A 25,117-nucleotide genomic window follows, 5' to 3' on the forward strand; every position below is an offset into this window, starting at 1 on the left:
TACTGAACTTTTCCTGGGCCTCAGTACCTACTTCATCATGTGATGGGAAGGATTTAAATTAGTCCATCAACACACGGCAAGTTCATAGAAATGCTGGGCCCAAAAGAAGAACCACATCCACATTAGAGAAAAATAAAGGCCAGATGTGGGTGCCCACGGGCCTCCAGGAGCCCCTGAGATGCTACACAACCGACAAAAGTGAGAGGGGCCTTCAAGTGGGTGGAATTTCCAGCCAGACTGGAACATGGTTGAAATTTGGGGGGAAACACACACACACCACACACACTCTTCATTGTTAAACGATTTGCTCCCAAGTTCTCAGATCACTTCCGTCTCTGGCCCACTGGCAAATCCATAACTAATTCCATTCTAGGAAAAGTTGTACAGATGAGCCTCCATCAAAGAAAAAGTCCCGGAGCCGCTGGAAGGATCCAGGCACCAGGACTCAGTGCAAGTCAAGTGCCCAGTAGGGCAGGGCGCATTCGTGTTCGAGAGCCTGGGTGGGCTAGCCTGGGAACCGACTTCCAACACCTAAAACAGAGTTCGGGGGAACCGACCCCGCCTTTTGGATGCTCTGCCCAGACCTTTGTGCTCCGGCTGCGGGCGCGAGGAGGAAGCCACCCAAGCGGTGACTCCCGCAACCTTGGAAGCTCCCGAGGACCAAGCAGGTCGCGCGCCCTCCCCAGCCCGCCGAGGCCCAAAGAAAGGAAAACAAAGAACAGTCCTCCCGACAGTCAGCGGGACGGACCGGCGTCCCTCGCTCGGGCGCGCAGGGCCTGGCTCTCCTGCAGGGGCCGCGGCAGCCGGTTAGGACGCCGAGGCTGGGCCCCGCGGCCGCCACGTCCAGCTTCCGCCCTGCGGCCTGGAGCAGGCGCGTCCCCCTCGCGCTGGGCCCGACTCCGCGGAGGCCCGACTCGGCGGGGGTGCGCGCCCGGTCCCCGGCTCCCTGCGGCGCGCATGCGCGGTCCGTGGTGCTGGGGGAGGCGCCTGGGACGGCGGAAGAGGGTGGCGTGGGAGGGGGCGGTCCGGGCTCTGGTGGCCCGGGGAGGGAGGACTCGCAGACTCTGGCCAGAGCTCCCTCTGCGGAACGCAGGGCGCACGGTGCGGGCAGGGCCCCGAGGCCTTCGGGGCGCAGCGCCGGTGGCTGGGGTCGGAGAGACCGGGGAGGGGCCGGCCTGCAAGACAGAGTGTCCCTGCCGGCGCAGGTGGGCCTGGGAGGCCGCCCGGCCCGCCCCGTAGGACGCTGGGCCCAGCCACCCTTTTGAGAAAGGGACCTTCTGCAGCAGCCAGGGTGGTGGCCGTGCACCCGGGAGGGCGCGTCGGAGTCGGGGCCCAGGTGCAGGTGGAGCTGTCGGATTTGCAGAGCAGACAGGCCGTGGTCCGGAGGAGGGGGCGTCGGCTAAGTCTTGCAGTGAGGCTTTGGGAGAAGGCGGCTCAGGGACACTTGGGCGCTCAGGCCTGCGGGTGTAGGGTGGGAGCTGGCCATTTCACCTGGGGCCGAGGCCTGGGGCAGGGGCAGGGGCAGGGGCAGGGGCAGGGGCAGGAGCCTGGGAGGATGGGAGATCCAGAGTGGCAGGTCCAAAGAGGTAGAAAGTCAGGACAGGTGGGGGCTGTCAACTAAGGGAAGCACTTTTCCCAGAGAGGTAATCATCAGGTTTAGTGGCAGTGGACATTGGTAGGGGTTGCTGCTAACCCTGGCAGGGTCCTGGAGTCTGTCGGTATTAACACCTAAGGACTCGTATATTGCATTTATGTAGCTCCAAGGTGCCCTTTCTTCATCTCTTACAAAACACTGTTTATGTTTGCCCTCAACTCTGTATCCTGGAGATTTCTATCAGAGAAGAGACAATTTTCCGGATTTTTGTTGTTTGATACCAGAGATTGAATCCAGGGGCGCTTAACCACTGAGCCACATCCCCAGCCCTTTTTATTGTTTATCTTGACACAGGGTCTCCCTAAGTTGCTTAGGGCCTTGCCAAGTTGCTGAGGCTGGCTTTGAACTTGTGATCCTCCTGCCTCAGCTTCCTGAGTCACTGGACTTACAAATTCATGCCACCACTCCTGGCTTTTCTTTTTTTTAAAATCGTGGCAAAATACAAGTAGCAAAGTTAAGCATCCTAACCATTTTAAAGGTATTGTTAAGTGATATGAAGTACATTCGTATTGTTCTACCAATATCCAGAACTTTTATCCTGCAAAACTGAACATTCTTACCTGTTATTTTTAAGTATTTAGTTACAGTAAAATTAACCCTTTCTTAGTATAAGTTCTGAGTTTTGATAGACACAGTCACCACCATAGTTATGATGTTCCATTACCCCATCCCCTCCTGTCCCTTTGTAATTACTCATGCCCCTCCTGATGGCCACAAATATATTTCCTGTCCCTATGGTTTCATTTATTCCAGAATCTACAAGTAGAGGCAGACATTCTTTTTTAAAGAAGCTATAGTGCCTACTGTGAGTATGACAGGCAGACATTCTTTTTTAAAGAAGCTATAGTGCCTACTGTGAGTATGACCTTGTTTTTTTGAACAAGTCCCCTACAGAGGAACATTTATCTCTAGACTTTGTTGCCAACCACAATAGTCTGATATCCATAGATAAGTCATTCTGAATTGATCCACGTCTTTCTTTGTGTTTATTTCCCTTTTATAAAATTCCTCCACGTGCCGAGACACTGTCAGGCCTTTGTCATCCTAACCCTACTTGCTGTCCTGGTTCACAACTTCCCTGCCTAGTTCAGATCTCAGAAATCGCGTTCTTATAGAAACTGTACTTTCATCAAACGTTTAGAGAGATTTTAAAAAGGTTTTTGTACTTTGAATAAAGCAGCATGAATTCTCACACTTAGCCTCTTCCCAAGCCTCCAAGGCAGTGATTCTCATACTGGAGTGGTCTCAGGATCACCTGCAGGAGGTCCGAGGGCTCCAGCCGCTGTGTCCTCTGACTCAGTGATCCGGGTGGAGCCTGAGGCGTTGCCTCCGTCACTCGGTCTTGGTGACCCCACTGCTGATCTGACATCATGCTGGAGAGCCACTGCTCAGGGGCACCCCTGAGTGTCTTCAGGTGTGCTCCAGAGCACAAGTTGAAAACAGTCAACACAGGATGAATACCACAAAGACCTGAATATCATGAAACTCAGGATTTTTGTTAAGGACGTTCTTGTCTAACAATGATTCCTCTGAAGACTTTTTGGCTTTACCACGGTGCTGTCTATTTGCACTCAGAAGGGTGTTCAGTAAATCATGTGTAGTAGTCAACACTTGATTATAAAGTAGGTTCCCTGTTGGGTGATTTTGCCCGCTGTAGGCTGATATAAGTGTTCTAAGCACATTTAAGGTAGTTGAGGCTAAGCTGTGATGTTTTGCAGGTTAGGAATAGTAAATGCATTTTTAATTAACAGTATTTTACATTGTCACATAACCCTATTGTTAGGGAGCATCTGGGTCTACGTAAATACATATAATAGTGCCCTTAACAAGACACACACACACACACTTGAATATTTTCTGATTGTTTCTATTTTGCTTTCTGATTTTTTAAAAGCCTGCCTGGAGAATTAGTACTTCAAATAAAACCAGATGCGACCCCTCCAGATTGTCCCCAGCCGATTAATTTCCCAGCTGTGTCATGGACTGAGGTCTCCAGCATCCCTTCAAAGCAAGATTTGCCTAACAATGGCTCGTCCAAGTTCAAGTAAGTCCTCCCATCTCCTCTCCAGTGGACTGTGAATTTCCTGAGTTTCCTACCTACAGTTCTAGGGGACCGCTTATAATAAATAGGTGCCAGGTGAGACTTTGGACAAAGCCACCAAAAGAGGACAGCTCTTTTGGGCAGGGCCTTCCTAGGCAGGGTCATAGATTCTCTCTTAATGCTCAAGGGACGTCCGTTTGTTTGGCACGTTGCTGCTTCTCCCAAACTTCAAATCCATGAGTTCTTGCTTGTTTGTTGGCAATGCTGGGGGTGGAATCCAGGCCCTCAAACATGCCTGGCAACTGCTCAGCACTGAGCCATTTCCCAGTCCATGATTTCTATTTTAAACTCCTCACCTCTCTGCAGGAGAGGAAAACTGGTCCCCGAGGGCAATGTGGGGTTTGATTTTCTACTGGAAATTCTTTGTACTTGACAAAACTGCAGGTTAATGGATCTTAGCCTACAGGGAGGAGGGAGACCATGCAGTTTATAGATAAATGATCCTTAGGTGAGCTGCTACACAGAGTTTTAATATACCATTGAAAGGCCACTCTGAGCTCTTTTTTGCCTTATTTCTCAGTTTTGAATAATGCTCCCTGATACTGTGAGTCTGCTCAGATGTAATGATGCCTGCTTGCATTTTGCCCACTATCAGGAATGGAAAAGAATCAAAACACCCAGTTCTACTCATCCACTTGGCCCCTTGGTGCACAGCAGGCTGCTAGAGTCTGTGGGAGCTTCAGGGGCATGTACCTGACTTTGGCGCAAAGTGGGTTTTCTGTGTCTGGAACCACAGAACAAGTGGGCACATTTGTTTTAGCAAGTGAAAATGTAGTTTTCGTTTTTGTTTTGTTTGCAGCGCTCGGACCTCGTGCAGGCCAGGCAAGCACCCTGCCACTGAACTACACCTCTAGCCCTAGAAAACTTTCTGTTTTAAAAGATTTCACACCACAGTAACGTTACTGCACTTTATATCCTCTTTCCCCAGAACCAAACGTACACTGACTTCTTATTTGTTTGTAGAAGTTGCTGTATGTGGTTCCTTAATAGAAGCCACCCGGACCTAGGGATATATTTTTCAGGAAATGACAGAGTTTCTCTGCATGGTAGAGAAACTTTCAGGCTGGGGATAGTTTCAGGGGTGAACTTTGAAGTCCTTAGGGACATTTGTAGGGGCTGAACCCAGCAACTGCACAGGCTGTCCCCAGAGAAACACTTGTACGTTTTCTCATTGTTAATGTCCTTGAGCTTTGTTCTTCCTGGTGGTTAGGGTAGAGTAGAAACGAATCTACCCAGACTGGGCTGCTGTTCCCAGAGTCCTCTGGGCTTGGTAGCTTTCATATCCACCGGGTCTTATTTTTCTCCCAGCCTGTCTCAGAAACAGGTGTGAGGTCAGCCAGGGCTTCAGAGTGACTGGCTGTCAGGGTTGTGGGTTGGTTTTACTGGGAGACAATAGTGTGCCTAAGCCCCCGCCCCCTCATGCCAGGAGCATGGCCCAGAGAGCTGCAGGAGCTGGACTGCTCTGGTTCTCTGGTCTGAGGGTTCACGTGCCCCTTGGCTCACTTTTCCCAGTAGTCTGCTGTGGAGCAGGGAGGAGGGGGAGGAGAGGGAGGACTAGGCCTTTCCTGGGGTTATCCGGGGCCCAGCACAGCGTGTGGCTGTAGCTGATGAGGGTAAGGAGACCAGGTATGAGAAACAGTGGGTCCTTCCTTACCAGCTGGGGAAGCAAATTAGGCCCCATTTCTCTTTAACACTCAAGTCAGCTGTTTCCGAGCCCCATCCCACTGTGTTCCTTCCCCGGTTCTGTCTCTCAGGGACACTCATTCGGTCAAAGTTGGATGTTGGTTGGCAGTACCTCAGGAGGGGAAGCCCAGGACACGTACCTACCTGCTTGATGAGCTGAGGAATTCCATTCCATTTTGGCTGGAATCTTTCATGCTTTCATACAGGGTGTCTGTTCCTGGAAGACATCCATGTCGGGGGTGTACCTTGCTTTTGTGACAGTACCTGCTGTGGTCTCAGCTGGGCCAGCACCCACGTGTCCTTTGGGGAGGGTGGAAGAGGGAATCCCCCTTCTCCTCTTGGAAACTGTCCCCAGCTCTGTACCCACTAGGTCTGGCCTACCAGGGCCATAGCTGTTGTCCCCCACAAGGGCCTTCAGGGCTTCGGGGCCTGGGAGAAGAGCATTGGTCGGCCACGGGCAGCGCCTGGACCACAGCCCTTCTCCAGTCTCTGCTGCCCAAGAGCAGCAGCGGCAGCTCCCCACTGTCAGCTCCAAGTGTGGCTCCTGCTCCTTACCTGGGACGAGGACATTTTCTGTGATCTACACAAAGTGCTTGGTGTTTAGCCTGTGCACAGAGCCCTTGCTAACCACATGCTGCCCTGGGATGAGGCAGGAGGAGGCTGCTGGAGCCGCAGGGCAGGAAGGCAAGGCGAGTCTGTGCCCAAGGGCACCTGCTGGTGGGCCGTTCTCTGGGTTCATCTGCCTTCGTGTGCCCCAGGGAGAGCCTGGCCCTTGTTTGAGCTGTAGATGAGGTGGTCAGGCGTCCATGCTGGGCAGGGCACTTGTTCCCAGGGCAGGGGGACTGTGTCCTCACCTGTGGTCGCTGTGCTGAGGGAAGATGGAATGAGCAAGATGGCCACAGGAAGGACGGATTTAGGGAGGAATTGGGGCTTTGGACCCAATGGCCCTCAGCTCAGCCTTCCCACAAATGCACATGCTTGTGACTTTTATGCAGGGAGGCAGGTTCCTATCCATGGGTCTTTTAAAAATCTGCACAGCAGCTCTGCTCTAAGAAGGCGCCATTGTACACATCAGGCAGCTGAGGAAGGGTTGGGTGGGAGGCGGAGCTCACTGTGCCCAAAGCCCCTGCTTCTTTAAAGTGCCACACACTCACCCTTCAGGCCGAGGGACACAGTGACTTCATGATTGAAGTTTCTCTGGAAGTATTTCTACGTAAGTATCTTAATGTGTAACTTCATACAAGGTCAAGTTTCAAAACAGAGACAGTTGATATGGGATATAAATGTGTAGACAGAACACGGGGTCAATACCAGTTTTCCTCTCCGTTTAGATATGGCCCATTTTCGGACGTGTTTTGCCAAAGCCAAGCACATCGTCATCATCTCGGGGGCAGGCATCAGTGCTGAGAGTGGGGTGCCAACGTTCCGAGGAGCGGGAGGCTACTGGAGAAGGTGGCAAGCTCAGGTTGGTAATGTTTCCAGAACATTAAAAAGTTCTAAATGAAGGCGAAACAGAGTGTGGCTCCGAACCTGTACCCATGCCCGAAATGCAGAGGGAAAAGTTTGTCCTGTTGATTTTGGCATCAACATAATGTCCCTGCGATAAAGATCTCAAATTTCAACAGTCACTGTCTTTACCTTCTAGATATAAGTAGATTATACTTACAGAAAAATTAAATTTTTCCCAGTAATTACATTAAAGTAGAATCTGAAAACTTTTGTTAGCATAATTTTTTACTTTTCTAAAGAATTTAAATTAAGTTTTTCCCATTTTTAAAGTTTCTGTGAAGTATTCATATTAAAAGTTGAATCGTTGAAGGCTGAGGGCTTGATGCTTAAATGTTTTTGTTTTGTTTTGTTGTTTTTTTTGATACCAGGAATTGAACCCAGGAGTGCTTAACTGCTGAGCCACATCCCCAGCCCTTTTTAATATTTTATGTAGAGAGAGTGTCCTGCTGATTTGCTAGGACCTCGCTGAGTTGCTGAGGCTGGCTTTGAACTTGCGATCTTCCTGCCTCAGTCTCTTGAGCCCCTGGGATTACAGCCGTGCACCACTGCCCCCAACTTGATGCTTAAATATTTAACTGAAGACCATTAGAATAGAAGTTCTAAGAGGGTGTAAATGGATCTGGGTTTTGTTTTGTTTTGTTTAATCTTTATTGAGATATACATACAACAAAATTCACCAATTTTAAGCATATATTCAATGAATCTTAACAAATGGATATAGTTGTGTGACCAACTCCATGATTACAACATAGAATGGTTCTGTGTTACCCACTTTTCTGTTATCATAGTGAATACCTGAGATAATCACCTTAGGAAAGGTCTGTTTTGGATGTTTCAGGCCACGACTATTCAGGGCTTTGGGCTGTGTGGGATGAGTACAGAGGAGTAAAGCCACTTGGCTCTTGGCTAGGAAGCAACAGAGAAAAGAGGAAGAGCCCAGGGTCCCACAGTCCCCTTCATGGATATGTCCCCGGTGACAAAACCTCCCTGGAGGCCTCAGCCCTTGAAGGTCCCACCATCCACGCCTGGGCCTGGGGCTGATTCCTGACCCGCACTGTAGCACTTTCCTCCAGCATATCCCAGCACGACCCTTTGCCTTCTGTGCCCTCCCAGGCCCCTGGCGTGGCACGGTCTTAATTCTAGAGAACAGGGAACTTTGTGTTTTATTGTACTGGTCCCAGTTCCCAGAACGCTGGCATATTATTGGTGCTTGATAGATTTTTTTGTGGTTGGATGAAGACAGTCGTGAATTATTACTTAGGACGTGGCTTCCGCACCTAGTAGGTTGGCAGTCTGTTGTTGCATGAAGGTTTATGAACTCACCCCTTCTTTCCTCTACTAAGTGTCTAAGGCTGGCAGATGTCCCCTCCGGGGCCTGGGGATTATCCCCTTGAAGGTCAAGGAGGGGAGAAAGGAGCAGAGGGCCACCAGGGTAGAGGAAGCAAGATCTGCTGGGGGGCAGCCGCAGGGGTGGAGGCCCCAGGAGGAACAGGGGAAGGGTGCTCCTGGTGTCCGAGGAGGCTGAGCACTTGTGGCAGGACAGAGGCCAACCCCATACCAAGGACCCCACATACACAGTCCTAGGTCACCTGTGAGCTCCTCCAGGCCACTGAGTCGTGGGTGGCGAGCAGGAGGGAGGGGTACAGGGTTGACGAGGGTCCTCCAGGGGACAGCGTGCTCACAGAGGGCAGTGTTGCTAGGACAGGGAGAAGAGGGCTGACGGTGAGCCGGGTGCCTGCCTGTGAACGGGGACACGCGTCCCAGACAGAGTAGCCACGCTTCTGAAGGCTAGTGCTAATGGAGGCAGGATTCAACAGAACGGAGTGCACACGTGCACAGTATGTACAGTTTGCTGAGTTGTGAAAGGTGTGTGTGCAGCTGCAATCACACTACCACCTCCACGGGCAAGATGTGGAATGCGTCTGTCCCTGAAAGGGCTTCCTTGTGTCCTTCCGTCCATTCCAGCCCCAGTCGGCCCTGCTCTGCTCACTCACCAGTAATGAGGCTGGCCTCTTCTAGAAGAGACCCATACTTTAAAACAAAGATGTTTTAGATATTGTTAAAATGTGAGGTTATATATGTGTGCAGATGAGTGTGGATATGTCTAGTTTGTGTGTAAGTGTGCAGGTGTGGTGTTCTAGTGTGTGTGTGTATGAGTATGGTTGTATGTGTGTTGTGTATGTAGTTGTGTGCATGTAGCTCTCGTTTAGCTGTAAGAACCCACTTCCTCAATTACAACCATCGTACTACAGTTGAGTGTTTTGCCGTTCATGTTTTTCTTGGGTGCTCCTCAAATTGAGATTGACTTCATATATTTTGGAGTTCTGTGAACAAGTAGGTTCAGCTGGGTACAGTGATGCTCGCTTGTAATCCCAGCCACTTGGGAGGCTGAGACAGGGGACTTCCAACTTCCAGGCCAGCCTCAGCAACTTAGTGAGGCTCTAAGCAACTTAAGGAGACCTTGTCTCAAACTAAAAAAGGCTGGGGTAAGGTACCCTGGATTCAATCCCTAGTACCAAAAAAGAACAAAAATAAAAGTAGGTTCATCTTCGCATGCAGTCCTTTCCTCGTGTTTCATAACTGCCTGAGGAGGGGCGGGCCAGGTTGCATGTCCCCTGCCCTAGCAACAGCATATTTCAGACTGACTTCTCCACAGTCCTGGGTCCTGGGCTGGTGCCACAAACCTGCACCTAAAGCAGATGGGCCCCAGCCTCACCCAGGGGCTGCCTGGCGATCTTAGAGAACAGTCCAGAGCCCGCTGCCTCTCTCTGCCCTGATCCCGCCTCCTCTGTCACCCCCAGGACCTGGCCACTCCTCAGGCCTTTGCCCGCAACCCGTCGCAGGTGTGGGAGTTCTACCACTACCGCAGGGAGGTCATGCTGACCAAGGAGCCCAACCCCGCCCATCGGGCCATCGCCGAGTGTGAGGCCCGGCTGAGCGGTCAGGGCCGTCGGGTCATGGTCATCACCCAGAACATCGATGAGCTGCACCGCAGGGCTGGCACCAAGAACCTTCTAGAAATCCATGGTGAGGGAATCGGACTTTAAAACCCTGCCCCCCTGCCCCCATCCTTCCTGCCCTCTAGCATTGCTGTTGTCATCTGCGTGGGAAAGGTATCCTACAGTGACAGCTTCCCAGCACAGCTGCAGGGCAAGCAGGCTGGCCCCGGGCAGCTGTTTCAGCAGGGTCAGGGTGGGATGGGGCCAGCACCCCGGGATGTCTGTTGACTTCCCTTCATCCCCAGGGGGCCACTCTCCCCCTCTGCTCCCTTTGCAGCTGATCTGCCTCCGTGGTCCAGGGGAGGTAGCTTCTGGCAGCTTCCTGCTTACTCCAGTGTGGTAACTAGATCCTCAGAAAATAAACCTCTGGGTGACCTCACCGGGCCATTACCACCCATTGAGCAAACACTACTGCCATGCGGTTGGGCACTGCAGTAGCACCAGTCTGGAACCTGTGGCCAAGCTGGTATTTGGAATGTGATGGACAGACCCATCAGCTCCACATGGGATAGAGGTCTCCTGCAGAGATCGGATGGAAAGAGACAGCTTATGTACAGTGTAGTGTGTGAAAAGCTCAGGACAACACCAGCACATGGCAATAGTCAGTAAACCGTGCCCACCATTACTGCTTTAGCTCAGTAAGTGGTTGCTAGTATTAATTTTTCATTTACTAATTATTCACTGAGCTGCTTTTGTATAAAAGATTCAATCTTTATTAAATCAAGGTTAAGATTTTATAAACACTGCTAGCCTGAACCTTTCTATACTTAGTAAGTCACACCCTTAGCTTAGGTCAAGCTTCATCTTCCTTACTGACCACTTCATTTCCCACTAAACTTCAGTCCAAGGTAATCTGAGAGCACATTTTTCATGTAATTAGTTATTTTCGCTCTGGGGATTGCAAAGTCCTTCAGGGAATTTGCTCTTGCCTGGTTCAATGGAACTTCATGTCTGTTTCCCATGATACTAGGGTAAGCCCATTCCAAATAAATGTATAAGAACAAAATTATTTTTATCTTGTGTTAGTCAGATTTCTGTAACAAAGTATCTGAGATAACTAACTTAAAAGGAAAAAAGGTTAATTTTGGCTCACAGTTTGGGAGGTTTCAGTTTATGGTCAGTCTATGGCATGGAGCATGTATGGAGTAAGCTGCTCACCTCAGGGCAGCTGGGGAGTGCAGGGACCAGGGTCCTGATTATCTCCTCCAAAGACCCGCCCCCATGATGTAACTTCCTCCCACTAGGCCCCACCTCTTAAAAGTTCCACCACCTCCTGAGAGTTCCAAGCTGTTTACACATGGGCCCTTGGGGGACATTCCAAATCACAGCACACCCTTTCAAAGGTAGAGATGACTGCCTTAATTATACTCATTTCTGAACTTGCTTTAACGTGTGTTTTCAGGTACCTTATTTAAAACTCGATGCACCTCTTGTGGAGCTGTGGCTGAGAATTACAAGAGTCCAATTTGTCCAGCTTTATCAGGAAAAGGGTAATTATATTACACTACAGAATAATTATGTTTTCTTCTTCAAGTTGAACATAAATGTGAAGAAATTGAACATTCATTGACGATTCCATAGATATTCATGAGAAATAAGACTAGACAAGGTATAGACATAAGATAAAAAATAATTTGCTCACAATCTGAAAGGTTAAGTAAAAACTATAGGATTCCAAACCATCTGCCATGTGATTCTAAGTTCTTATTTAAACATATGTACATAATCCATGTTTATGTGTCTGTGTATTAGCACAATGACCAGAAGAAAATACCACAAAATGTTAATAGTATCAGGAACGGAGATATTATAATTTTTATTTTTTCTTCATATCATTCAAAATTTTCCAACATTTCTATGATGAATATGCATTATCATTATAATTGGAGAAAAAAACTTAAGATTCAAAATATTGAATAAGAGTTCCACCTTAGAACAGTATAAATTATATAAATAACATGTTAATGTAAGGTTATTGCAGAAGGTGCCCATGATGATGAAGTACACGCCTGGTCACTCCAGCCTCGCCCCATGCGAATTCCCTCTCCAATTCTTTGGGGTCTGTCCTCGGACCCTCCTAAGCTAGCATGGGCTACTCTGCCAAACGAATACTTAAGAATGAAGTTGTTCCTCTGTTGTTTGGTTGCACTGATGACATTCTTTCTTTTCTGTTATTATTTGCTTCAGTGCTCCAGAACCTGAAACGGAAGATGCCAGAATCCCAGTTGAGAAACTTCCGCGGTGGGTAAAAACCTTTGATTTGCATTTTGTGATTCAGATTGGGGGGAAAAAATTAGAAATCAAGACCTAAACATTTTAATTTCAGTGAAATGGCCCTTAACATAATTGTTCAAATGCAGAAACTAGCCCTGACCCATGAGGCCAAGCGTGAAAAGACAAAATATTCAGTTTTTCTAGTGGATCCTGGAGAGTGTGGTTCAAGGCAGGACTCGAGAGAGACATGAATCAGAGAAGAAACGGAAGGTCACTGATGAACTTAGGGGATGGTTTGTGTATTGGAGGCAAATCTGAGGCCAGTGTTTCACCCAGGTCTGGGTAACTGAGTGCAGCTGTGCCAATGAGTAAAATGAAGTAGCAGAAAGAAGACTTTTTAGTCACAGAAAGTTAAATTCAGCTGAAAAAATGTCCACACAACTTAGTGCACAGAGACGAGAGAAAAACATAACAGGACAGCTCACCTTAGCCCTTCATTCATGTCCAGGACGAGCTCATACCGGGATAAGAAGGATCAGAGGTGACCCATCTGGCTGGCCTGGGTTTGAGGTGGCCCCAGCCTTCCTCCATCCACTTGTGAGCCTACCTGGCAGGTTGGCTGGGGTGACTTAAGGATCACGTTCTTCCAGGTGTGAAGAGGCAGGGTGTGGGGGCCTGCTGCGACCCCACGTGGTGTGGTTTGGAGAGAACCTGGATCCTGACATTCTGGAGGAGGTTGACAGAGAGCTGGCACTCTGTGACTTATGCCTGGTGGTAGGTCACACCCTTCCCTAGTCTCCAGGGTCTTCTAAAACACTAAAGAAGGGAAGGAGTTTGTTCTTGCCTCCCCCCTCCCTCCTTTCCTCAAAGAAGTATGTGGAGAAGTCTTGTGGTGTCCTACAGAAAAACTAAGAAACAATGAATAAGAGTTGACCTTAAGATACAAAACGAATGTTGTCTTGTTTGCAACATTAAAAAAAGAACATGTCATTGATTCAGACTTTAGGTATAATCCATGCTAATTATTAAAGTTCATTGATAAAAGGAGAAAATTTTTAAAAATTAAGAAAATAAAATTATAAAATGGAAATTAGAAATCACCATTCCGAAATTGGTATGTTTTCCTGTAGGCCAGGGGTGAGCAAACTGCAGCCTGCAGGCCAAATCTAATCTACGCCCTGTTTTGTGAATAAAGTTTTATTGGAACACAGCTGTGGCTGTTCTTCCGCACACTCTCTCTGGGTGCTCTCACACTACAATGGCAGAGACAGGAGGCCTACAAGGCCCGAGACACTTGCTTATGGCCCTTTCTAGAAAGTCTGCGCACCTCTCTTCTAGACCTTTCCTTATGCCGATACATGCACATTGATTACTATTAAAAATGAGTTCATGATATATTTTCTGTCTTGAAACTGATTTATTCACCTAGCAATTCACTCGGCATATTCCATGTCAGTGCATCTGAATCTGTGTCATCTTTTAATTGCCTGCATGGTCAATCACATGGATATAAATGATGCACTGAGTTAATCTTGTACAGTTGGACATTTGGGCTGTTTGAAAATTTGGTATTATAACACTGCTGAATTGAATATTCTTAGATATAAATCTTAGCAAGCTCTTTAATTTCCTTAGGGCACATTTCCTAGGAGAGAAATTAACTAGCCAAAGCATTTGAATATTTCAAAATTTCTGGTGGGTACACATCCATTTAGCCAGTGTCTGATCAGGTGCACCCAGTGTTGAGCAGCGTCAGCATTCATGACAGACTGTTCAGGAAAAGGGCTGGTTCTTGCCCAGTCTTTCCATTTCTATAAATGATGTTTATAAGTATATATTTATAAGGAAAGTCTTGAAAGGATATATATTAAAATGTTGACAGTGGTTATCTTGGGGTACTAGGATTATGGGTGAAATACATATTTTTTTTCATATTTCTAACTTTAATAAAGAACATGGATTATTTGTATAACTTCAAAGAGCAAAAACAAAACCAAAGCTCTACCTCAAATCATGTCAACTGGGTCATTTCTTTGCCACTATGTCCACTTGCCTAACTCTCCCTTCTATGTCACACATTCTTCCCAATCAAGTGATTGGCTACAAGGACACCTCTTAACTTCCAGCGTGTCCCTTGGACACCCCGCACTGTGTCTCCTCCAGCTTAGCTTTTCCCACACCTGCAACCACAGACCTGCCTGAATTTACGTACCTTTCTCTGAAAAACCTGTTTCTCCTTCCCATAGTATGGTCATTGTCCATTTCCGTGTGCTTGCCTTGTAGGTGGGGACTTCCTCTGTGGTCTACCCGGCAGCCATGTTCGCCCCCCAGGTGGCCTCGAGGGGCGTGCCAGTGGCCGAGTTCAACACAGAGAGCACCCCAGCCACAGACAGATTCAGGTACAGGGAGGACCGAGGGGCGACGGGAGGTGGAGGGCAGGCTTAGGTGTGGCACCTCGTCACCTACAAGACTGTGTGGGGAGGGGTGGAGCCTGGTTCGTGTTTTCTTTTTTGGTCTGTAGTTGCTTTTATGGAAGAACAGTATCACTGACTGCAGATTAAGTAGACTCTACACGGGATTCTCCACATGGCTCTGTGTCCTCACATTCCGAAAGGTCTGATTCTCTAGACTTCACTGTCATTTGTATATTCATGTGATCTGGCCACAGCAGTGCTTACCAGGTCGGCCTGGGCCAGACCTCGAGGAACCTCATCCTCTGCTGTTCTCATTGTGAGGCAACCTAGGCTTTCTTTGGTCTAGAGTATTTGTATTTGTGGCCATGATATGGTACTTTTTCCCGTTTCCTAAATTTGTGTGCAACATGCAGATCTCCGTAGTGTACATTTTAAGTCTCATTCTAACTTCTGTGTTACATCTTTGACGTTTTCCTTACCACTACTTTTTTTTTGCCTTCACTTTTAACATTTTTGGGGGTGGAGGGTACTGGAGATTGAACTCAAGGGTACTCCACCGCTGAGCCACATCCCCAGCCCTATTTTGTATTTTATTTAGAGACAGGGTCTCACTGAGTTGCTTAGGGCCTCCCTCTTACTGAGGCTGCATTTGAACTTGCGATCCTCCCGTCTCAGCCTCCCGAGCTGCTGGGATTGCCGGAGTGCACCACAGTGCCCGGCTTACTTTTAACTCTTGTTAGTATGTTTAATTCTTCTCTAGAATAAGGTAGAATTTAAATAAGTAATAAATAGATATAAATAAAACACAAACTTCACTGAAACTTCTTGTTATTTATCAGTGGCCTTCCACAGTGGCTGTATATTTTAAAAATACTGATACCTGGGTGCCACCCCGTGAGATTCTGATGTCACTGATTCCAGGGGTGCCCTGAGCATCACAGGTAATGCTAATGTGCAGGAAGGATGAGAATCACTGCTCTGGGTCTTCACTGGGATAAAACAGGGTCCCCTTCAGGTGAGCTGACAGACCGTGGGCCTGGTCTTTCCATGTGTCCCTATCATCAGGACAGACTCGGTCCTTGGTCCACAGTTCTTCATTTGTATGTAAGTGGTGAGTACTAGATGACAGTTTTTTAAAAGAATTGTCTTCTGTGCAAAACGGATGCTCTAATAATTACAGACTGTTATTGAAAGAAATAAAGACCTAAATAAACAAAAATATACCCCATGTTCATGGACTGGACAACTTAATATCATTAAGATGACAGTACTCCCCAAATGATCTGTTAGTTCAACCCAGTTCCTATCAAACTCACAGCAAAATTAACAAGATGGTCCAAAATTCCTATGAAAATTCAAAGAAACCCAAGTAGCCAGAGAAAAAAGAACAAAGTCAGAGAACTTATATCTCCTGTTTTCAAAACTTACTACAGGGGCTGGGGCTGGGGCCCAGTGGCAGAGTGCTTGCCTAGCACATGTGAGGCACTGGGTTCAATCTTCAGCACCACATAAAAAAAAAAATAAACAATCAAGTTATTGTGTTCATCTACAACTAAGTTTTTAAATATCTTTAAAAACTTACTGAAGAGTCGCTTTAATCAAGATGGTGTGGACAGATACATAAAGTCAGTGGAACAGAGCTGAAAGTTCAATCAAAAGCTCTCATGTTTGTGAGCAACTGATCTTTGCAAAGACTGCTGGGGTAATTCAGTGGGGGGAAGAAGAGTCTCCTCAGCACCGTGCTGCAGAGCCACGTGCAAGAGTGACGTCGGACCCCTTCATGACAGCATCCACAAAGCCGGATGCTGGACCTCACACCTCAAAGTAGGAGCTAAACCATAAGCTCCTTAGAAGAAAATCTAGGAGTAAATCTTTGTGACCTTGTGTTAGTTAAAACACAAGTAAAAGTCACATGAGAAAAAATGGGTAAATCAGAATTTGGAAGTCTAATAGTTGATATTTAGAATATGTAAAGAACTGTTACAATTCAAAAGACAATTGTGGATTCACTTAAAAATGGTCTGAAAATTTAAAAAGATATTTCTCCAAATATATGCACAAGGCCAGTAAGCATTTATAATGATGGTCAACATCTTTAGTCACTGAGGAAATGCAAATTAAAATGACAATATGATACCACTTTACAACTACAAGGATAGTCATAATTTATAAAAAGAAGAAAAATAGCATGTGTTGCTGAAGACATTAGGGTCCTCCTACATTGATGGTGGGAATGGACAGTGCTTTGGAAACAGTCTGGCAGTTTCATGGTGAGTTACCATGGTACCCACTGGTTCTTCTCCTTGGTATACAGCCCTGGAAATGAAAGCATGTCTACACAAAAATTTGTATGGGGCCAGGCACAGAATCGCATGCCTGTAATCCCAGCAGCTTGGGAGGCTGAGACAGGAGGATCACAAGTTCAAAATCAGCCTCAGCAAAAGTGAGGCGCTAAGCAACTCAGTGAGACCCTGTCTCCATATAATATACAAAAAAGGGCTGGGGATATGACTCAGTGGTCAAGTGCCACTGAGTTCAATCCCCAGTACCAAAAAAAAAAAAAAGAAAAAGAAAAAGAAAGGAAAAAAGAAAAAGAAAGCTGGTATATTACAAAAATTAAATAGCCTTCTAACTTACCCACTGACAAATGGACATTAGGGCTCCCTCTGATTTGCACTGTGTCACATGTGTGTAGCAACTGTCTGCTTATCATCACTGCAAGTGACATCAGAGCCAGGAAACTCAAGCCTCTCATCTGAACACTGATTAATGAACAGATAAACTTACTGAAGCACTGTTCCCCATTCAATTCTGCTAATGTGGCTTGTTTTTAGCCATTTGATCTCCACCTCATTTCTAATGATTATAAAGAATTAAAACAAATCATCATTGCAGAAGTTTTATAAGAAAATGCAGATAAGAAAAAGAAGAAAAGAAAACTTGGGTCTTTTTTTTAAAAAAAATATTTATTTTTTAGTTATCAGTGGACACAACATCTTTGTTTTGTATGTGGTGCTGGGAATCGAACCCAGGCCGCACGCATGCCAGGCGAGTGCGCTACCGCTTGAGCCACATCCCCAGCCCCTTGGGTCTTTTCTTAACCCAAGATTAGAAGGGGGCCCACCTCTCCTGCTGTGGATGGACAGGCAGCAGCAAGATGCCCATTGTGTGTGGTGGCCATGTCTCCTTGGGAAGGACACTGGATGAGAGAATGCTTCCTGCAAGTTAAGAAGGGACTTTTGGCACATAGCACATCTCGTCACACAGGTCCAGCCTCCTGAACCAGCTGCTGCCACTTCAGTCATTCCCCAGCTCCCGACTGTTTTGAGAACCTGCGATGTCTGCTCAGACACACAGGCTTCTTGCTAGTTGGAAGCCCTTACAGTGAGACAGGCTGCGAGAATCACTGTCGTGTGTGGGTGTCTCTGGGGAGCAGTGAGGGCTGCCTGTGCCTCTCGTCAGACTGTCCCCTGATGAGCAGTCTGGTGGGGGAAGCCAGCCCGGCTTGCAGCTCAGGGTTATCAGGCCAACGTGTAGAGGAAGGCCTGCAGCCACCCCCTGATCCTGCTCAAACGTTCCCCTGGGGAAACCAGTCCTCGAGCAACGAGTTTAAACACACGGCTTCACGATGGTGGGCTTTTCGTTTCCACCTCAAGCTTAACAGGTTTTCATTGAACTTGCTCCTTTTCCTTTTCCTTTTCTTTCTTTCTTTTGGTCAGCTTTAAAGCCCTTCTGTTCAAGCAGGGATCAGTTTGGAGCTCACCTTTCTTGCATGCTCTACTGCTGTATGGGTTGAGTATCCCTAGTCCAAAAATCCAACCAAAATGCTCTAACGTCCCAAACTTTTTGGACACTAACATGATGCCACAACTGGAATATTTTCTACCATGAAATTTTGTTTCATGCAGGGAATTACTTAAGATATGGTATAAAATGACCTTCAAAACTATATATTACCAAATTTGAAATGCATAATACTTCTAGTCCTGAAGCCTTTTAGATATTCAACCTGTCATTTCTGATAGTTTATGCTTTTACAAAATGAAATTCCTTGGTGAGTAAAAAAAGCAGTAGTCCACTCAAAGAAATTAAGACACTTTGTGGCTTACCCTGGGGAGGTCGGCTGTCTGTGTCTTCTATTCCGTTCTGAGGAATCACGGGGAGGATTTTTACTGGCCAACCTAAATATATACTTTTTTGTTGTCAATTCTAAGTCTTGCTTTTTGCATTGCATAAACGAGGAGCCTGGGCCACATAAGCTCAGCACTGAAGGGCTTTTGTCACAGCATTGCCACTCTACTGCATTCCAAGTAATGTGTGTTGTTGTGCTTTTGTGTCTTATTTAATGTCTCTTGGTTCTATGAGACCCCAGTCAGCTTTACCCAAGACGAAGGAAACCACCCTACCTGCCTAGGGATGAGCCCCCAAGCCTCTCTCAGGTCTATGCCAGTGTCTAAATGACCCTTTATTAGCACCCCCTGCCATTTGACACTCGGGATGGGACACCACTTAAGATCTGAGGCAGGTGGGGGCTCAGCATGCTTTTGTGAACTAGGAAAGGGGCCCTCAAAGCCACTTTCTTTGGAAAGAGAATATACGGAAGTTGAGGGTCTGAGAATTCCCTAAAAGCTCTCCATGACTGGCTGTGGTTTGGAGATGCTTTGGGTAGGATTTGTCCATAAAGTAGCCGCCATCAGAACAGTGGACTTGGAGGCTGAGGCATTCACCACGTGTGCTATGTCAAGAATAAATAATATGAACGGCGAGTTATGTTGAGGAAAGGCCCTTTCTGTTGTAATTTTGCTCAACTGGTTTTATCATTAATAATGCATTTGAAAGTCCTGCTTTTGTTTTTTATTCATAGTTTATAGGATATTCTTCCTGTCCTACATGTTTTTCCTTAAAGGAAACACAAACCATTGATTTTTCTTCTTTTTTCTCCCTCTTCTTCCTCATTCTCATTTTCTACTTTCTTTTCTTTTTCCTTAACTTTATTTTTTATTTTTTGGTATTACTAGGAACAGCAGCCAGCCAGGGCCTTGCACGCCAGGCAAGCGCTCTGCCACAGAGCTACCCCTCAGCCTTTTCTACTTTCTAAGTCAGAGGCTGCTCAGAAAGTCCAGGGGATGGTTTGAGAGGTTTGTTGACTCAGCTAAAATCCTGGCCTGGGCGGTGCCTGAGGTTTCGTCCCTCTTAAGTACACGTGAATGCTCTCTGAATATCTATGTGTGTATTAAAATGATAAATTGACAAATTATAGTTGCAAATATATTGTGCATATGTTTATAGGGTACAAGGTGATGCTGTGATTTACAAATACAGTATGAATAATTCACTCAAGCTGTTCCATCTCAAATCCTTATTTTTTTATGGAGAGAACATTTGAAATATATGCTGAGTAATTTTGAAAGGTACAATTCAGAATCATTTACCGTTTCCATCCCATTGTGCCATATACACAAAGAAAAAGCCTCCCTGCTCCCTCCTGTCTGAGGCTTTGTGCCCATTAGCTGGCATCTCCCCACTCCCCACCCCAGATAGTAACCTCCGATCTCGGCCTCTCTGGGTCACATGGTCTTAGATCCTGCCTGTAGGGGAGGATGTGTGGGATCTGTCTTTCTGAGCTGGCTTAGTTCATGTGGCCTTATTTTCTCCGTTTCCATCCACATTGCCACAAGTCCCTGAACTTCTTCCTGAAGGCTGAAGTACTCCACGGTGCTTCTAGACCACATTTTCTTTACCCATTCGTCTCTGGACGAATGCTTAGTCTTGATTCCATAACTTGGCCACTATGACTAGTGCTACAGTGTACATGGGGTGTGCGTGTCTCGTCACCATGTAGATGCCCAGAGTGGAATGACTGGATCATGTGGAAACTGTTTGGTTTCTTGAGGAACTTCCACAGTTTCCATAATGGCTGGACTAACTTATGTACCCACCACCGATGTACAAGTGTTCCCTTTCCTCCATATCCTCTCTGACACTTGTTATTGTTTGTCTTTTTGATAAGTCATTTTGACAGATGTGAGGTATCTTATTGTGCTTAAATAATACAATATCTAATTAGGCATTATCTAATCAGATAATAGTAAGGTATTATCTGATTAGATAATACCTAATGATTTAGCAATACTGAGCATTCTTCAACTCCGAGTTGGCCATTGGTATGTCCTCTTTTGAGGAATGTCTATTCAGGCCCTTTGCCCATTATTTAATCAAATTATTTGCTTTCTTTCTATAGAATTGTTTGAGTTCCTTGAATATTTTATATATTAACCCCTTATGAGACATATGGCTTGTAAATATTTTCTCCCATTCAAAATAATTTGCCATGAGTTGTTACTTCATTCTGTTGATTGCTTTCTTTATTGTACCGAAACTTTTTATTTTGGTGTAATCTCACTTGTCTAGTTTTGCTTTTGTTGTCTGTTTGCCTAGACCAAGGTCAAGTATTCCTCCAACCCCCATGTTTTCTTCTAGTAGTTTTACATTCTTAGGTCTGTTTAATCCATTTGCAACTGATTTTTTGTATACAGTGCAAGAGAAGAGTCCAGTTTCATTTTCTACATGTGGATATCCAGTTTCCCACACCATTTTTAAAAGAGATTTTCCTTTTCCTATCATATGGTTGGCACGTTTGTCAAAAATCAATTAATCACCTAGGCACGGTGGAGCAATTCTGAAATACCAGCAGCTGGGAGGCTGAGACAGGAGAATCACAAGTTCAAAGCCAGGATCAGCAAAGGCAAGGTGTTACACACTCAGTGAGACCCTGTCTCTAAATAAAATTCAAAAATAGGGCTGGGGGTGTGGCTCAGTGATCCAGTGCCCCTGAGTTCAATTCCAGTACCAAAAAAGAAAGAAAAAGAAAAAAATCAATTGACCAGTTGGGCATAATGGCACAAGCCTGTGATCCCAGCAACTTGGGAAGCTGAGGCAGGATGAGCACAAGTTGAAAGCCAGCCTCAGCAACTTAGTGAGGCCCTAAATGATTTAGTGAGACCCTGTCTCAAAAATGAATAAATAAAAATGGCTGGAGATGTGGCTCAGTGGTAAAGCACCCCTGGGTTCAATCCCCAGTACCAGGGAAAAAACTTGACCCCAGATGCATGGACTGTTTCCAGGTTTCCTCCATTCCATTGGTCTTGTGGCTCTTTTAATGCCTATTCTTGCTGCTTTAATTACTATTGCTTTATAGTATATTTTGAAGTAATTTAGTGCAATGCTTCCAGCTTGTTCTCTTTGTCATGATTGCCTTGGCTATAAAGAGTCTGTGTGTGTGTTAAGCAGGGTGGGGTGGGGGTGTACTACATGAATTTTAAGATTTTTCCTCTATTTCTATGAAAAATGACATTGGAATTGAGGGTATTGCATGATAATAATTCTTCTGATCCATGAACATAGGATATCTTTCTATGTAATTGTCTTCATAAGATATATGTATGTATATTCATATGCAGACACATATTTCAGCTATGAATCTGGCACTACAATCACAAATTACACTTTACAACCCTTTACACTTCCCTACCCATTAAATAAACTTCTGATTCGTAGCACCAATCTCTTGCTTCTCTAAAATCCCTCAGTCACCCATCATCAAGTGGCATCTTGAGTTGTCAGGGGCTGAAGAAGTGAATCTGAAATACCATATCTGAGAATCCAGATCTTACTCTGGGTGTGACTGAGAAGTGTGTGATGTTCTGCAATTTTACATTCCCTTTGCTAACTCAGAGCTCATACTGTGCTATATTTGGCCCTTCCATTCAGGTTTCATTTCCAAGGACCCTGTGGAACAACTCTTCCTGAAGCCCTTGCTCCGCATGAAACTGAAACTATTTCCTAAGTGCCCTGGGGAAGGAAGGAATGATAGTATATCAAGAACTAGGCCACGAAGAGGAGAAATGATCTTGTGGATGGTGAGCTGAATTTGGAAGATCTAAAAATATCCTTGCACCTCTGGCTGGAATCCACCCTGTTAAGTGACTGGGCTTAGAAGTAGTAAGAGCAAATGTATAAGCAAGAAGTCCGAGAACTGTAATGTTAATGCACGTTACTTGGTTTTAATGAACTCTAAGTGTCTTATGCTTGATATGTTTGTTTGCTACTGGGAGGAGAAAATTTTGTAGTTAGATTGTCTACAAAAAGGTAATTATCTTGATTGTATTTTTGCTCTATGGGCAAAAATAGAAATAGAGAAGTAAAATCCTGGTACTTAATTCTGATTTTTACACAAGTTTTGGTGGAAAATGAAATCACTCTCTACAGTAGTTAATTTATCATATAAAAATGTTATCCTAAAAGATGTTGTTGGGAGCTTTTTTTTTCAGTATTTGTTGGTTGCCTTACCTCAAAGAACACAGGATATTAGGATAACTTACAACACAAATGAATGCAAGGAAGGAAAAATGACACAGGAAGAAAGCAGATGAGGAAAAAAATGCAAACATAAGGATCACCCAAGGATAAACACAGCTGCCTAAAATTTAGCTCGGGTTATCTTGGCAGGAAGAGCAGGGAAGGAAGAAGGAGAGGATGACCCTTGTTCCGTATTGAGGCAGGAGATTGATCATCTATAGGTAGACAGAAATGGGGACCTTGGAGAATGGGATCCCACCACCCCAGACTAAAACCTGAGGCTCAAGCTTGTCTTCGGCAGCCTGACTGGAGACGCCGTTCAGCTTGGTGCCCACACATTCTGTTGTCGCCCGCCCCAGACTTCCTTAATGACCCTAACATCAGTCAACCCCAGAGGGTTGTTTTGAACCCAAGCAATACAGCATACAGGACAAACTCAGGTTAACAAACACATTAAACCATCTCATTATGGGAATAAGAAATTAGAATTGCATGCCTTCAATTGAGTCAGAAAAAGAGGACAGTCAAGCGAGACTTTCCAATGAAACTTTAGTTCTTCATCAAAACAGCATAAAAAGCCCTAGACAGAAAGCCACCAAGGTACCCTCTCTGGGACTGTTTCCTTGCTTGCTTCTACTAAATCTGCTACTGAATTCTCACCCTCCATCATCCGGGTACTTCTTTCTTGGGGTGTGTAAGACAATATCCCTTCAACACTCACCACCTTATATTAGAGCATCTTCCAGGAAGATGCATGCAGCCCCTGGGGGGGTCACAAGCCCTCCCTGGTACTGAATTCTGATGGGAGTTTTCCCCCTGGGTCTTTCATAATGATACCCTTATTACCTTGGACTAGAGAAGTAAGACTACTACTCCTTGCTCGAACACCACAAGCCAGTGGGCTCTCAGGGCCCTTGGCTTACCTGAAGCTGGGCTGTGAGGAGGCCCGAGTTCAAGTGTATGCAGGTCATACATAATACCATCCCTTGGATTAGGTGGGCTTCCCCTGAGGGATTACAGACCTCTGCCATGTCACCTCAGCCCCTTGAAGAATTAATGTTATGGCCTTAGGTTTATAGTAACAGGTGACAAGCCACTGCATATGAATGTCTTTGTATTTAATAAATCCCAAAGATCCTTTGTGTGCAAAGAGGCCTACAGGAGTCTGGAGAACCAACCATGCATCCTGAGGAGTCAGTTCCCACTTTAGCTGGATGGGTCAGGAGTATACACTGAGGGGACAGATGACACCAGTAATAAAGTGATGCTGGGATGCAGTTTTTTAAGTGCAGTACTATCAGGCACTTAATAGGTTTGTTGTTGGACTCCTCCAGGTTAATTTTATGCATTTTCTGAGTGTTAGCAACTGTGGAAATCAACACACTCTCAAGAAGTCTAAATGTTTTTGTTTTGTAATTTCTATCTGACCAAAGACCAGAGATTTCAGATCTTTTTTTTTTTTTTTAGTTTAATTTTTGGTACCAACAGCTTTGTTTATTCTTGTGTCTTGTTTTTTTTTTTCATACGGTTTTGTTATTTTAAAACTGGGAATTGCTTTGAAATCCAAGAGATGAAAGGAGATTAAAAATATCAAATATAAGTGAGAATTATTCAGTTCGAAGGGGCATTTACTGAACATCCTACCATATGATGGTCATTATAAGTGAAATGATCAGCAAGGCCTGCGTCTTACCCTCCAGTTCATGGCGTGGTTGGAACCACCACCGTAAACTTACACAGTGTGGAAAGTGCAGCAGTGGACGTCAGTGCCAGGCTCAGAGAAGACAATTAGAGCTCCACCCAGCAGCGACGAGTGGACGGTGCTGGAACTCGCCTGGGGCGAGCTTCCGAGTGCAAGAAGGAGTTCTGGTGGGGCGTGTGGGGCACGGCACGCGGGAAGCAGCTGATTTGCTGGGAGAATGAGTGATCAATCCTACTGTACAACGGTGGGAAAGACAGACGGATCGCGAGGCCTCGGTGCGTAGAGAATACCCGGGGTGGGGGCGGAGCGAGCGCGCGCCACGTTCAACGTGACGGTGCCCTGCGCTCCACAGGTCGCACTCCCATCTGCGGCGGCTGAAGGTCAGTCGCGGGCGGGAACCGACGAGGGTTCTAGACTCACCAAGCGTCTGTTCTCCTGGGGCGCCACACAGACCGAGCGGCTGCGCGGCCGGGGTCGCCAGGC

General features: G+C 46.0%; 1 protein-coding gene and 1 long non-coding RNA gene across 8 annotated transcripts; one reads left to right on the top strand and one right to left on the bottom strand.

Annotated features, from left to right (window-relative positions):
* The first annotated feature begins 967 nt into the window (after positions 1 to 967).
* Sirt5 (sirtuin 5) lies at positions 968 to 22,877 on the top strand. 7 transcript variants are annotated; one of them, XM_013360256.4, is made up of 10 exons: positions 1,015 to 1,205; positions 2,408 to 2,509; positions 3,549 to 3,698; positions 6,770 to 6,903; positions 9,749 to 9,974; positions 11,349 to 11,436; positions 12,134 to 12,187; positions 12,811 to 12,934; positions 14,444 to 14,559; positions 22,345 to 22,877. In XM_013360256.4, the coding sequence occupies exons 3-10, from the start codon at positions 3,584 to 3,586 to the stop codon at positions 22,418 to 22,420; spliced, it is 933 nt and encodes a 310-aa protein (XP_013215710.1). In that variant the 5' UTR covers positions 1,015 to 1,205; positions 2,408 to 2,509; positions 3,549 to 3,583; the 3' UTR covers positions 22,421 to 22,877. The 7 variants fall into 7 exon arrangements, with proteins under 7 accessions (XP_013215716.1, XP_013215710.1, XP_040138061.1 ...); XM_078020550.1 differs by having other exon boundaries at positions 1,016 to 1,205; positions 2,408 to 2,459; XM_078020551.1 differs by having other exon boundaries at positions 1,034 to 1,101; positions 2,408 to 2,459.
* Positions 11,730 to 24,848, bottom strand: LOC144366366 (uncharacterized). Its single transcript, XR_013425444.1, has 2 exons — positions 24,669 to 24,848; positions 11,730 to 12,144 (listed from the first exon to the last, which is right to left on the bottom strand). It is a non-coding gene; the product is annotated as an uncharacterized LOC144366366 (long non-coding RNA).
* Between the last annotated feature and the right edge of the window lie 269 nt (positions 24,849 to 25,117).

Source organism: Ictidomys tridecemlineatus, chromosome 8 (assembly GCF_052094955.1).
Source record: "Ictidomys tridecemlineatus isolate mIctTri1 chromosome 8, mIctTri1.hap1, whole genome shotgun sequence".
NCBI classification, from domain to species: Eukaryota; Metazoa; Chordata; class Mammalia; order Rodentia; family Sciuridae; genus Ictidomys; species Ictidomys tridecemlineatus.